This window comes from Sphaeramia orbicularis, chromosome 12 (assembly GCF_902148855.1).
Source record: "Sphaeramia orbicularis chromosome 12, fSphaOr1.1, whole genome shotgun sequence".
Classification (NCBI taxonomy): domain Eukaryota; kingdom Metazoa; phylum Chordata; class Actinopteri; order Kurtiformes; family Apogonidae; genus Sphaeramia; species Sphaeramia orbicularis.
In genome coordinates this window covers 58,367,325-58,382,908 of record NC_043968.1, presented here as the reverse complement: position 1 = coordinate 58,382,908, position 15,584 = coordinate 58,367,325, and the positions used below count along the sequence as shown (strand labels likewise).

The following is a 15,584-nucleotide window of genomic DNA, read 5'->3' as shown; positions in this document are numbered from 1 at the left end:
TTTGTTGTTTAGATATGAGGACCTGTTGGGATTGTACATAATGGTGATATACTGTCCCTGATGATCAACATCCAGTCACTGTGTTTATTCTTCCCTATAATAGTAAGACATCTTGTTTTACTGTAATGGAAATCAGGATCTCAGTGTTTCATTTTGTTTAAAAGCATCTACCTGAGTAATTACTTGTACATAGCAATTTTAAAGTCACTGCAATGTGATTCTTTCAGTTTTTTCTTTCTTTGAAATGACCTGAAACCAAAGGCTGCCTGGAGGCGAGAGAATCAATCTAAAAACCAATGGCACGCTTTAGAAAATGGCTGTGTGTAATGTAAAAATGTGCTGTAGTTAATGGGCTAAAACATGCAAAATGCTGTGTAGGTCCATTAAAATAAAAAGACGGAGTGCAATTGGAGTGATGAGGACAAGGAGCAAGTTGGCCTTCGCATAAATAGTGTATGTTTTATCTGGAGCTCAGCATTGTGCAGGCATCGCTGACCCATTATCACTGCAGGCTACTGTTAAAAGGAACGAGCAAAGGATGGAGCAACACAGCAGCAACAGCTCGGCAAGCTGCTGAAAAGTGGGACATGGATAATGGCATCTACGTAAAACCACATGAGCACAGGAAGGATGGCTGATGGACTACAATCAGTATTGACTCTGAAATAAAAAGATACATTGTAAGATATTACAGATAGCCACAGCAGGGCAAATCTATGCTGGTTTGGATTTTTAAGGTAACAAGATGAACCCCACGTCAGAGTAGAGAGTTGTTAAAAAAGAGCGGGGCAATATAACCAAAAATGAAACTTTTATTTTTTGTAACATTATGGACAATTTACTATTTCAATCATTTTTTTGTAGTTATTCAAACTACAGACAAAACATGACTCAAAAACACTCTTTCTTAGCTAAAACTATATGACTTCAGAAAGAAAAGGAAATGGATGGATGGATGGAAGGATGGACACATTCATGATTAATACATGAAACAAACAAGTTATATTTTACATTTATGTTGAGCAGGAAAAGCCTCCAGAGAAATTGTATGCTATGTAAAACCTGCGATTTACGAGTATTTCACAATTTTCAGAAAGCAAAACTTCTATTAATCAACTTAACTCAATATATTGCCCGGCCCTATATTAAATCATTCCATCATAAATCCTTTATTACTTGTTATACTTTTACATCTGGGAATTATGTCATTTATCTATTTAAACTTTCACTCAGTTATATGAGAAATGTTGCTGGGAGCGGTTTGTGCTTTTTGTTTAAAAATAATGTTAAGATCTCTTTTAAATATATCAGATCACAACCTTGGAGTTGTGAATCTATTTTTTCCACATAATAGTTTCATTTTTACTGCAAATATATTTATATGTAGCAAAAAATGTTGGAAAAAGAGGACTTATTGGACTCAATAAAGGTGTTTTGTTAGGGATGTTCTTTGGATTGGGGCATGTATGAACTCACAAAACAACAATGAACTCCAAGGCCCTCTCTTCTAAAAATATCAAAATGTCTTTATTACCACAGAATAGTCAAATTGCATCTATAAAAGCCCCTATTCCTCAGACACAACAGAGCAAAGGAGACAAACAATCTATTTGTATTAGTTTTCCACCAATAGCAATCCTTCATTTGGAAGTTGTGTCAAATCAGGAGCAAAAGGAGAGGAAACCAAACAGTGATAATAAAGGCTTTGGAGTTCACTAATTGCTAAGTAAAAAAAAAAAAAAAAAAAAAAAAAAAAAAAAAAAAAAAAAAAAAAATATATATATATATATATATATATATATATATATATATATATATATATATACATATATATATATATATATATATATATATATATATATATATATATATATGTATAGGTTCCATTTATCAGTTATCAGTCTTACAAATGATTGGTAGGAGTTTTGAGACTCATAACATAATGAGTGAGTGTTATTGAAGAAATCCTCAGATGTCCAAATTGTGTGTGTAACAACAAGGCAGAGATATTCTGTCTGCTTCTATAACTCAGCAGTGAACAGTGATGACAGGGTTAAGTTGGACACTACAGTACAACAAATATATAAAATGTATGACGTAGATGTATAAAAACCACAAATATAATAACAATGAACAGGAGTACAACAGTAAGTTATTAACAGTATGTTATTATTTATTCTCTTTTCAATCATTACAATAACTGACCTATTCTTTTTTATGGACTGTATACATTAGCTGATTAGTCATGTAAACTTTGGGGTAGGACAATACAAGCTCAGCTTCTTCCTACTCCATTTCGGACATAAACTGTTGTTAAAGAACCACAATGAAATAGTTGTACACTGTGTGACTGTGACCTTCAGTATTCTGGAGTGTTCCATTTAAATTTGTGATTCCTCTTTGCCTTTTGTTCACTTACATTTCATTCCTACTCATGTTCGAAATTAAGTTTATCGTCATCAATAGAAATTGTATTGCAGACAAGCATGAGTGAACGAGCGACACAAGACAAATGATCAAATTACAACTGAATGGTTTAGCTGTGATTAACAGCAGCAGATATTTCATAAGCGAAAGACAACTTATTAACAAAACTACAAAAGAAGAAAATGAAAGTAAAATCATTTTCAACTATAGCTTCGAAAGTTTTGGACAAAAATCCATGTTTGATGTGAGAAGGCTATTAAACACCCTTGTCCTTTGGTAAAACAGCTACAACCTTCAAAATCTCACAGTTAAACCTCTTCTCCACTGACGACCAAACCTCTAAATCTGAAGGTAAAGACTGTTAGATGACATGAACTGCTATGGATTTGGCCTGAAACAAAACTCACAACTAGAGCTGTACAATATATCCTTTGAGCATCATCATCACAATGTATGTGTGTGCATTATTCACATTGCAGGTCCTGCAATGTAGGAGGTAAATGAACTCCACGTGTTTTCATCGAATTTCACCCTGGGTACCTGACACACCCTCTGCACAACGATCCACCAATCACAATCATTCTCAATCAGTTTGCCAAAGCAGGCCACACCCTTGCACATGGAGTGAGTCGCTGGTAACAACATTGAAAAATGAGCAACGAACAAGAGAAAATCACCGAAAACGAAGACTTGGTGCAAAAAAGAAAAGAAACGTCAGTTATCTGGAATTATTTTGGCTACAAGAAGGATGATACTGAAACACGTGTTCTGTGTTGACAGTGTCTTGGCACAACGAGAGGTAACACAACTAATTTGTTTATGTCAGCACCACACAACTATTATATCCTTCAGAGTACTTTTTCATATCGCAATATAGATCGCATGGTTAAAAAAATTGAAATGTCAGTTTTTTCCAATATCGTGCAGGCCTACTCACAACCACATTCCTTTGTCTCCCATCTATCTGTGCTCTCCATTATAGAACAAACACAAAGTCTCCAAACACACTTGGCTGTGGTTGCAGAGGGCAGCTCCCATGTGTACTGAGTTTAGCTGTGTAAATATAAAGCCAAATACTGCTGAAGAACCACATGCACGTTCCACTGACCCTCACCACATAAATCAAGATATGAACAAAAAAAACAAAAAACAAACAAAGTATAAACAGGCCAAAGTGTGTGTTCTTACTAGATGAGAGGCTTGCGGCACAGCACCAGGGCGTCGTACAGCACACACACTCCGAACACGGTGATGCCCGTCTCCTTGACCAGCATGGCACAGGTGCCCAGCAGCAGACTGGTCAGCAAAGACCACGTGGACACAGTGGACGGCAGAGAGTCCACAGAGACACCCACTCCCACACTCCTGAGAGACACAGGAAACAGGAGAAGCATTAGAACAAACGACAGGGAATGTTATTTCAGATGTGTGTCCTGACTTCAGGTCTGGATTCTCTCTAATGTTTTGAAGGAACAGAGGGGATGTGAGTGACCTGATGTATGAAAGTACAACGCAGCAGAACCGACAGGCAGAGCTGCACAATTAACTCCTTACTGCCTTAATTTATTTACTATTACATAAAAAATATGTATTTTTTGTGTGGTTGATGTCAAGGAGATGTTAAATTAAGAGGAGATTGTAATTGTGAATATAACACATACAATAACTATGATGCAAATTACTGACATTAGTCAATATTGGCATAATAGTAATCGTAAATGTAGAAACGTAGATTTTTTTTATTGATGCTGGTATTGATCAGTTCTTCCACTCAATTATTATCGTTATTGTTATAATTAAAAAATAAGTTGAATGTCATGAAATTATCAACACCGTTACAGAAGTAGGCTGTTGAAATTGATCCATGAACGTTATGGATCACAGATAATATATGTACGAGGTAACATATGTACATTCACAAAGAGTGTTGAGCAGAACCTCACTATGACAGGGAAATACTGTAGCGAATTTGCAACAATAGTTTACAAGAGGATAATGACTCTCAGCTACAGTGTCATTCTGTGCAATTTTATCATCACAAACGGCTGACATTTAAAGATCCAGTATGTCTGTGGTGATATTTTATAGTCATTCATTTATTTATTTTCCAAATCACTTATTCTTCAAGAGGGTCATGAGGGGCGCTGACACCTGTCACAGCTGGTTCATCACAGGGCTGACATATGCAGATGAACAACGTTTAACTCTACAGGTGTTTTAAAATAACCAATTATCCTACTAGTGCATGTTTTTGGATGGGGGGAGGAAACTGGAAAGAATCCAGGAAAACATGGAGAAAACATGCAAACCCACAGCTGCCGGAGCAGGAATCAAACCCAGGACCTTCTTGCTGTGAGACAAGGCTAACCACTGCATTACCGAGCTGCTGATTTATATAAATCATGCAAAATAAAAGTCATTACTTTGTACTGTTTGAATATTCTACTTATTGTAGTTCACAATTGTATGTTTATGTTACAAAAAAAATTTCAATACTTTAATTGATTAGGGCAATTTTCTTGACAAAAAACCAAATACAGGTAACATGCTGAATTTTCCATAAAAATCACAAAATGGCTTTTTCACCTTATTGCACAGCTGTACTGACATGTAACTGGGTATTGTAATGAACGTACAGGGAGTGTGAAAGCAACCGGAACAAAACATGTTTTCACTTTGATAACACTGCAAAATGGGAAAAGATAAACACCACTCCATCTGCAAACACACACAGCTGGTGATGCCCAAATACTATTTTCAATTTCTTTAAAGGATGGTTTTTGATAGCAGTTTTTGTGATTTCCCGATAAAGAGCACCCAGCACTGATCATCAGACATACTAAAGAGCACCATTTAACTGGAGGGTTTGGATTTTACTTTGGGCAGGAACTGAAATATCCTAACATTAGCATCTGAGGCCCAGCAGTGGTCTGGGTGAGTCAGTGCAGGGAGTCTGAAAAGGACCAATAAAACAAAATGTGTTTGGGAGGTTGATCAAAAATCAGGAGTGAAATGGGGTGAAAAAAAAAACAACCTAAAATAAGGTTCAATAGCCACGCAGTTTCCACATGGAGTGGTGTTCATATTTGACCAAAATATTCATTTTGTTCTACACACTTCAACACTTCAGATGCATTTCCTCTTTTCATTCATGATGTTCACTGTGTGTTCTTCTTGGATTTAAATTTTTTGAGCCAAAAAAAAAAAAAAAAAAAAACAAGAATGGAAAGCTTAATCACCTTGTAAAATCACAAATGTATATTCATCATTCACAGTTTGTTTCAAGGTCTTTTTCCACAGGACTAGTGTTACCTGTGGACCTGATGTGATTCAGAAATTAATCTTTCACTTGCATTTTTTGCATTCACAAAGTGTGTTTTGCTCTCATTTTACTAAAATGAACTCCCAATATAATGTCAAGGCTCGTGATTAATGACCACATAGTAACTATAGACCCTGTTAAAAGAGAGAAAGAAAAATAATAATAATTTCCATATGCTTCCATGGATTTCAGCCATCTCATCACCTTCTGAGATTTCACTGTGAATGGGTCACATGATGTTTAATAACACACGTCTCCTTGAATTAGCACCAATAATACTGCCAAAACTTTCATACTTACCCATAAGCAGGATAAAGTAACAGAGAAAAGAATAAAACTTTCAAGCCACCATAAATCACACAGATGTTGATTTGAATCCAGCTAATATCAAATGACACTGATGGTTTTAAGTACAGAACATAATTTGTGGTGGAATTATTACTTTACAAATTAGACATGGCAGATTTGCCTGCAATTAAAATCATAGGTTAAACTAGTCTTTATCTATTTGCAGGGAAGTAATGTACCCTGTGGACCCTGGATGATTTGAAAATTAACTCCCCATGTCTGTGTTTCATGTACTGCATTCCCACAGGATGTGCCAAGTCTGTTTTCACTTGAATTCACTGACATTATTCTGATCAGCGTGTGCTACTTACAGATAATTATTGAAAGACAGAATAAACTTCCTTACTATAGCTGTCATGCACGTCATCCATCTTTTAAGATGTTAGTGTTCTGAAGAATTTAAGTTTGGTCTTTCATTAAAAAAATCATGCACAAAAGAACACACACACAACAGTGCTGGCCTTATTGTCACATCTTGGAAAAACACAATATGTTCAGCTTTGAAGGTTTCATAAATTATTCAAACTTTAAGCTTCTTTATAAATGTCATCATGGTGAAGGTTCTTCTCAAACTAAATGAGTTTATTTCATAATATCAGCAGGTGAACAGAGTCAGTACAGGCCTCAGTAAACACTAACTGTTGCATATGAAAAGTATAAAACTTCATCTGCACAAACAGCCTCTTCTGTTAAAGGAGCTAAACTATGGAACTGTTTAACAACTGAGCTGAAAATAGAACACAATCTTAATGTTTTTAATTGGGATGCTAAAATGTGGTTGAAACAGAAACAAGGCTGTTCTTATGTGTTTTTTAACCTGTATTATATCTTTATCAATAAATATGTGAATATACACTATATAGACAAAAGTATTGGGATACATTGAATTCACGTTTCTGTTCTAAATGTCCTGATATAGTTTTATATTGTGCTAAATATCATTGCATTGCTTTGTTGTGTTTAAACTGTTATCTTTGCTTCTAAAATGCATCAGAGATGGATTTTACTTAATTTCTCTCAACATTGATTTTTTAATTTTTTTTTTCCATGACTATTATTTTAAATGTTCTACCTCTAAATTTCCAAAATATTTTTCATGCTCTGACTATAAATAATAATTTTCTACCACAACTAACCATCTACTTCTTTACATCCCACTTAAGAAGAAAAATCTCCCATTAAACTTTAGGGAAATATTGTGATGATGTTTATAAACTATATGGACAAAAATACTGGGGCAAATTATGGTGTCATGTTCATGATGATTTAAGATATAAACATCAATATTGATGAGGAGGGATAGTGAATATATAGGTAGACAGATTCTGAAGATGGAGCTACCCAGCAGGAGGCAAAGAAGAAAAACAAAGAGGAGGTTTATGGATGTGGTGAAGGAGGACACGCAGGTAGAAGATGCAGGAACAGAGGCAGATGGAAGCAGATGATCTGATGTGGCAACACCTTAAAGCTGCATATAACTTTCATCACCAATTTTTCATCAAATCTGTAAAACCCAAGTCGTAGCCTAAGTATCACGAGTCCGTGAGTCTTTCCATGATTACGCACCTGAATCTCTTCCCTCGTGGTGAACCATTTCTAAGTGTACTCCACCATTAACAATCCATATATTTACAAACAGAGCTGGTAGGTCACTCGGGCATTTTCGGAAATTTGTCAGGACATGCTTTGTGGAAAGCGGAGATCCATGCACCCGCTTTCGCTTGGTCGACATGTTTGTTGTTGCTGCTACTGTGGCTGTGTAGAGCTCCACTTCCCACGATGCACGTCGTGACAAATTTCAGAAAATACCTGAGTGACCTACCTGCTCTGTTTGTAAACACATGGATTGTTAATGGTGGAGTACACTTTGAAATTGTTCAAGGTGAGGGAAGAGATTCAGGTGCGTAACCACGGAAAGACTCACGGATTCATGATACTTAGGCTACGACTTGGGTTTTACAGATTTGATGAAAATTTGGTAGCGAAAGTCATACGCAGCTTTAAGGGAACAACCCAAAGTAGCAGTGCATATATATACATACATACATATATATATATGCACATACACATATACACAGGGTTATTCAAAAAGAAGGAACCAATTTCATGACGCATTGCTTCAGTTCTCAAGCATAGTCATGGAATGAGTCAGTGACCATTTGAAAAAGGAGTTTTCTAAGTTTCAAATGGCTGCCTCGATGACCTTAAACATCAAATCACAACACCAGTTAACTCAGTGGATCATGATATGCTGATACGCGTCTGGGAGGATTTCTTTTATTGTATTGATGTTGCCCATGCTGCAGGTGGTGGCCACATTAAACACTTGTAAGACAGGAAATAAAAGTTGATTATGAGTGGAATACTTGTGACTTGGCTGGAGTTTTCTACTGCTTTTCCTTATTAAAATATTACGTAAAGAAATGGGTTCCTTCTTTTTGCATAACCCTGTATATATGAATATATGAGAATATCAGTGATTATCCATTCCACATCCATTCCACATCATCATCAACATGAGCCTCCTTCATTTTCACCCACAACAATTTTGAAACTTTCATTTATAATAACTGTCACAGCCTTCATAGGCCTCGACCAGGAAATAGGCTGAATGAACATGTAGCGGAAGCAAAAAATGCTGCAAATCATAAATATATCATGTCACCACACATAGGACTTGTTACCTCTGCTTTTACTTCAGTACAGTTGGTCATTTGTGTTGAATGTTTTACATGGCAGACATGCACAGGATTAATATCATCGACAACCTCCACAATTATTGTGAGTTGTCAGAGGTAAATGAGTAATACTTACTGTGTGACTAAAGTTGTATTTTCATTTGTTTAAAGTGAATACACATACAGATACAGATGAATTTTATTGATCCTCAGGGGGAAATTCAGTATGTCTGTTATTACACTGACACTGATGGAAATGCAGCTACAAATGCAGTAATTGAAGCCTGTGTTAAATATGTATATTGATCACTATTGTCTAACCCTATATAATAGGGTGATTTTTAGATAATGCGCTGCTGAAATATTAGAGTAGATATGTAATTAAATGCACTGAAAGTTGATAAATATAAATGTTTCTCACAAACACACAACTTACTGCAATCCTCTGTAACTCTAGCATTTTTATTCTATGTTAATATTTATGTCTGTCCTGTGACACCCCCCCCCTTCATCAGTCCTTCAGGTAGGAGATAGTCCTTTAACGCGTGTCCATGTATGTGTATGGAAGCTCTTACCTAATATAGGAGAGGAATGTCAGCAAGAACAGCAGACAGGCCAAGACATCTGCCCTGCCTACGATTCCAGACACCTGCAAAACACAGACGCACATTTTACAGATTACTCATGTGTGTGACAGCTGGGGTGGGGAGACAGAGCTGGGTGTCCATGTGGAGCCCATTAAGTTGCTACGCTACAGTGAGATGCACAACTTGACCTGCTGCACATTAAACCTCTGTGGAATGTGGCTGTGAGAAAAACTTGTTCAAGGCAAAACTTGAGTGCACGGTTACAGTGATGACTCGGACAGGTGCCCATTATCACGGCCTACAAGGGCTGCATTAAAGCGCTGATGTAACCGCTACTGGCCCACATGGGTGATTATCGAGAGGGTCTCTTTGATGTTACCAACAAATACTAATTCCATTTCCCGCAACTGTAAAATGTCACACTCATGTGTAAATACGCAACATTTGACCAACAGCTGCAAAGTACGTTTGGCGTCAGAGAGCAACACAAACATGTCAGTGAAAATAATGAACACTTTTCAAGTTTTTAGTTCTGTGTTATGTAAGGTAGAAATGCAGTACTGACAGCTGTTTCAACCTTTTCTTTTGAAATGAAGTTTTCTCTGTTATTTTTGGCAAAGTGGACGGGGTCACAGCCAGTCAAACATAAATCAGAGCCAAATATACAAAGTGCTTCATTCTTGCATTTAGGAGAATAAGATAACACTATTATGAATGAGTGTGCGTTGATTTTAACTGCATTTATTCAATATCCTGTCCTTACTTTACTATGACATAAAGAGCTACTTTCTGAGATTTATTTTAGGCTCTTTGATTGTGCCTTTTTACACAGACTAACAGCCCTGCACTGTCATCTCTTGATCCCCGCTGGTAGCATACTTTTTTCAGCTGTGTTTCCATGGACACTAATGTTCCACTAACAATGAGATGAAGCCCAATCAGGGTAAAACAGTCTCGTGAAAGCACCTCAACCAGAAGAGACTGTTCCAATAATAATCAACTGTCAATCATGTTTGGAAGGGTGGTGTAAACCTCTGACAGACAATTCAACAAGAAAACATTATCATGATGGACAAATATATTTTAGTGAGCTTTGAGAGTCTTAAAAATCTTAAATGTAACTGGAAATTCTGCAAGACTTTCCCAGTCACAGGGGAACCGGCAGAAGGGCCACCGGTAGAGGGCGCTGTAAGGAGCCACACAGTGTGCTGTTGTCTTCAAAGGGAAATAAAATCTTACCACTTGCAATGAAGGAACATTTTATATATACCATTTTTAGGGCAAACAACAAACACAATGCAAAGTCATACTTTTACCTGTATGTTGTTGTAAGCTTAATGTCTTTTTTTTTTTTTTTTTTTTTTTAATCTGGCAAGGGCAAGGCAGATTTATTTGTATAGCACAATTCATACACAGGGCAATTCACAGTGCTTCTGCCTTGGGACAACAGAAGTAAATTAGTATTTTTATTATTTGCACCATGTTGTCCTGCAATATAAAAGTTCATCAATGTGCACTGCCTACAATAACCTCTTGAGACCCAGTAATGCATTTTTGTTCTCTGCAGCAGACAAGAGATTCACAGCTTTACAAAAAATAAAAATTAAAAAAAATAAAAAATTAAAAAATGCTGTCCTCTACAAGGATATTCCCTTAAAAAAGGTATCTGAAAAAAACTGTTGCATTATGCCGTTTCAAGAGGATTATTTAAAGTAAAAAAAAAAAAACAAAAAACAAAGTTTTTCCTGGCTCAGGAGGAAAAATAAGTGAAATAAAGTATACTCCATCCAAACACAGTGCATTGTGCAAGCCACCATCCTTTTCTGGCTATTCTTACCCACAATCCTTAGCACAATGGGAATTAACAGGCAAAAAACTTAGATTGCAAATAAATGAAACTCAATAAATTGCTCTACTGCATCAGAGCATTTATGCACTCAAATTAGTTCTGAAAAAGCACCACAGTTTCGTCTTTTTCATCTAATCTCTGTCTGTGCTCCACTAGTGTCAAACAGCTTATACTGATAAGAACTGAAGCTTAGATTTCATTCAATAGCTACATCAGCTTCCATCAGCAGATCTCCATCTCTGCATTTTAGACTGAAAGATGTTGTCAAAAAAGCACCAGAGTTTGGCCTTGTTACCACTACAGTCTTTGCAAGGGGTTCACAGGGTTCCTACAGGTTTCCACAAGTTAAATTTAAGACTGTTAAGACCTTTTAAAGACTACTTAGAACAGAATTTAATGCCCATTTCACAGCATATTTCACAGCCATACTGACAAAAATTTGTGACTCATAGAATTTAGGAAAATGCATTTATTTACTCCAATGTCGTGAGTCATTTCTCACCAGGGGCTGCAAAGTTAGCGATAATTGGTTCCTAATTTCAGTATTGTCAGGTTAGAATGAGCGGAACTGAGCAGACTAACGTTACTTTCTTTGCAGCTTTCCCAGACACATACAATACAGCCAACAAGTTAATGGCAATGTACATTAAGACCTACCATATCAAATTTAATACCTTTTTAAGACTTTTTTAAAGGTATTAAACGCAGATTTGTAAAGTCAAGACTTTTAAGACATTTTAAGACCCTGCGGGAACCCTGGTTCATGTTGACAACTTCCAGAATGCACATCACCTGCCTTTGGAAAACAGCCAATAGGAAAATTTAGCAGCAATAGCCTAGTTTTAACCCATAGAGGGTGCACTGTGCATGTTTATAACACAATAAGTAGAAAATGTTGCACTACAATGTCAAGATTTGGGTCTGAATTATTCCAAAAACATTACTAAATACCCATATATGTTTGATTTCTTCTGAAAAGAATAGACAGAATGGGTAGATAGATAGATAGATAGATAGATAGATAGATAGATAGATAGATAGATAGATAGATAGATAGATAGATAGATAGATAGATAGATAGATAGATAGATAGATAGATAGATAGATAGATAGAGTCTGTAAATAATGATGTGCATGCCACTGAAACTACTTACGAGACAAGTATTTGAAGGTTTTTGCTTTCTTTATGTCAGACTAAAACAGGCTTTCTACATTCTTGAATAAATATCTCGTACATATTCATCAGTCTGGCTGAAACTAGCAGTTATAAAGGGAGTATTCTGTCATTTCACAGCCAAATGCTGCTCAGTTCTGCCGTCTGAAGTGTGTGTATGTTCTACCAGCCTCACGGCAGCTGGAGCATTTGAGAATGTATTGCAGATTGTTGGCAAAACTGGACTAAACTGTTAGCATCCCGTCTGGAAAGTAACAGTTTATGTTGTATATCTTCTTAAATTTGTTCGTGTTTGTCCATAAAACTGATCTATCAGCTGCAGTTCCAGCCGGTGGTTTTTGTGTTTGTCGGAGCGGCGGTCGGCCAGACAGCAGCCGCCGCCCGACAAGAGCAGTAAACATGTCCAGCACAGGCTGATAAAGGCCAGGCCGAGGGGGGAGCGCTGACCGAGGACAGGCCCTTATGTTCTTTAATGTGACATCTCATAAAAACAGCAAAAGAACAGGAAAAGTCACCACCTCCCACACACACAAAAACTGGCACAAAGATGGAGGGAGTGAACAGGACTCCAAAGAACAGCAGACAGGTTAAATTACAGCTGGATTAAACTGGTTAGATGCCAAAGTCATGAATGCCAAAACCTGAAATCAAATGCCCTTTTTTGTTGTGTTGTATTAGCAGCAGGTTCCACACCAGAGCCCACACAGAAGGAAAAGAAGGTGACACACAACTACCCTGTCAACCTGTTGTAAGAGCACAATAACAACTTTTTTCAACAGTTGGAGCAGAAATAGCTCAGTCTGCTCTAACTGAAACAAAGTCTGCACTTGGACACAGAGGCAGAAGGACTTTGTCTGTAATGGTAATTAATTTGGGATAAAATATTACAAAGAACAATTTCAACTAGGGTTTAACCCTTTAACAACTGCAGTCTCTCCAGTGCTGCATTTTGCACTTTACAGCATTCAAATTACTATAACTACTGAACCGTTTATGCTATCCACAAAATCCAAACAGCATCAGAAAGCTGAGATCCCAAGCTTTCTGACTCTATACCGTATGTCCCAAAAAAAAACTACAATCAGACTTTTTACATTGATAACTTTCAAAATAATTAAACAATCTAAATTAGGGATGTCCAATAACATCGGCCCACCGATATTATCTGCCCGATATTGGCATAAAAATGTAATATCGGTGAATATCGTTATCGTTTTTTTTGCCTATCATTAAAACCGATAAAATAATGTCTTGATTTCACCGACATTTACCAACTCGTAAATGAAGCATTGTTTGTAGCTGAAAGAAATGCGCAGTTTTCAAAACTGTACAGTAGAGTTGCCACACTGTAATAGACTAATGGAGGGAGGGAGAGAAAATAAATAAATATGGCATTTTTTCCACAACTTAACTCTTTCCCCGCCAATGACGAGATTTTCCGTCAATCCGTGTTTTCACTGTTATACTGTAGTTGAAGCTGTTGCGGATCGTGTGAATTACTTTCCTTAGTCCAAAAACAAACAATTAAGCAGCTTTTTCGGAAAAATGATGGACCGGCTTTAACGTTTTCGCACTGGAGTCTCCGTATCCCATGGCAACGCATACAGCGGCAGTCACTGAATGAGGAAATGCAGACTGTGCAGGAACCGCACGCAGTTTCAAAAGCCTTAAAGATGATTATGGAGACAGAGTCTGACAATTCAATATATGATGGAGCTACAGAAGAACCATTTAGAGACAGGAACGGAGAAATAGAAGGTGAGGGAGATGGACACGGAACACGGGAAACACGGAGCGGCTCAGGTCCGACACGGAGATGGGGGGGGACGGAGCGACACAGAGAAAATGACAGCAGACAGGAGGAAGAGAAAAGAAACATTTATAGAGGACATTCAAGGAGAAGACAGACACACAGACATGGGACAAGACAAAGGACAGCTAGTCTGCATCTGTTAGAGTGAGTTCAGATTCAGACTGAGGACACAGAACAGATTCAGCTGTAGAATGTCAGCAGGGACACAGGGAAGACACTGTTTGATTTGGCTTTAGTAGGAAATAAATAAATACATATATTCATACATAGATAAATAACTAGATGTCCATATAATTAGTTACAGATCAAACACAGCAGCTGGTCCAACAGGAGGACGTGGTGCAGCCAAGGAAAGGCCAGAAATTCACAGTATTTAGTGAATTGGTTTCTTTTTTTCTTGAAAATGAGGAATATTGAAGTGTTTATATCAAAAAGCTAAACTAATATGTGGAAGACTTATAACTGATGTATGTAAATGTGATAAGTTTAGAAGGAACCTGGTGCTTTAGAAGATGTTTTGTCTAAAGTTTGGTGTGGTTTCCCCTAACATTTTGTGGAATGATGGGATATCTTAGAGCTGTTTGTTATTATTATTGTTGTTATTATTATTTTATTTTGTGATTTTGAATACAGTGTTACTGTTGGTAAATGAGAAAGAGTCAAAAATGTAAATAGGAAATCAATTTTATCTTGAAAATCAATATCTTTGGAAAAAAATGCAATTTTCTCAGTTTTTTGCTCAAAATTCAGTTTTTTCCTGAAAATGACCAATATTCAAATGTTCATATCTCACGAACGAATGAAGATAGAATAAAATCATTTCTTGTGTTTAAAAGTTGAAGTTCTGTTCTTTTGTTTGATGTATTCAGTGTTCACATACTCCTAACACAACATTTTCAGTGAGCCTCCAAAGATTAGTGAAAATGACCAAAAAGGCTGGCGCTGGCTACCAACTCACTGGAAAATGCTCTGGCAGGGAAAGAGTTAAGTTGAAGTATGTATTCTTTGCACAGACAGTGTTTACATTTTAAAAGCCTTGTTGCATTTGAGAATGCATCCAATGGGGCATCACAATAAAAGTAGGCATGATGTGTTAATTCCATGACAGGAGATATGTGATGTTACCTAAAATTAGTTTAATATCCCACATATCGGCAGCAGTATCGGTAGATATCAGAATCGGAAATTAAGCGTTGGATAATATTGGCATATCGGTTTTTGGCAAAAAAGCCAATATCGGACATCCCTAATCTAAATGCTATTTCAGGGTATGAAACTATCACTTCTTACCTACATCTTGCAGAAAACCCCATTTAATTTGGTTCAGTGGTCACGGAGAAATGTGGATCTTAATAAAACATGTCATGGGTTTGTTTCTTCCAAGTT

At 36.8% G+C, this 15,584-nt stretch overlaps 1 protein-coding gene across 1 annotated transcript in view; it reads right to left on the bottom strand.

Moving 5' to 3' along the window:
- The window catches only part of tmtc1 (transmembrane O-mannosyltransferase targeting cadherins 1), a 264,439-nt gene that overhangs the window by 204,413 nt on the left and 44,442 nt on the right, over window positions 1–15,584 (bottom strand). The window contains exons 3-4 of the mRNA XM_030149448.1: window positions 9,351–9,424; window positions 3,616–3,792 (exon numbers count right to left, since the gene is read on the bottom strand). Of these exons, the coding sequence (XP_030005308.1) occupies window positions 3,616–3,792; window positions 9,351–9,424 (251 nt within the window). The remainder of the gene's footprint in view (window positions 1–3,615; window positions 3,793–9,350; window positions 9,425–15,584) is intronic.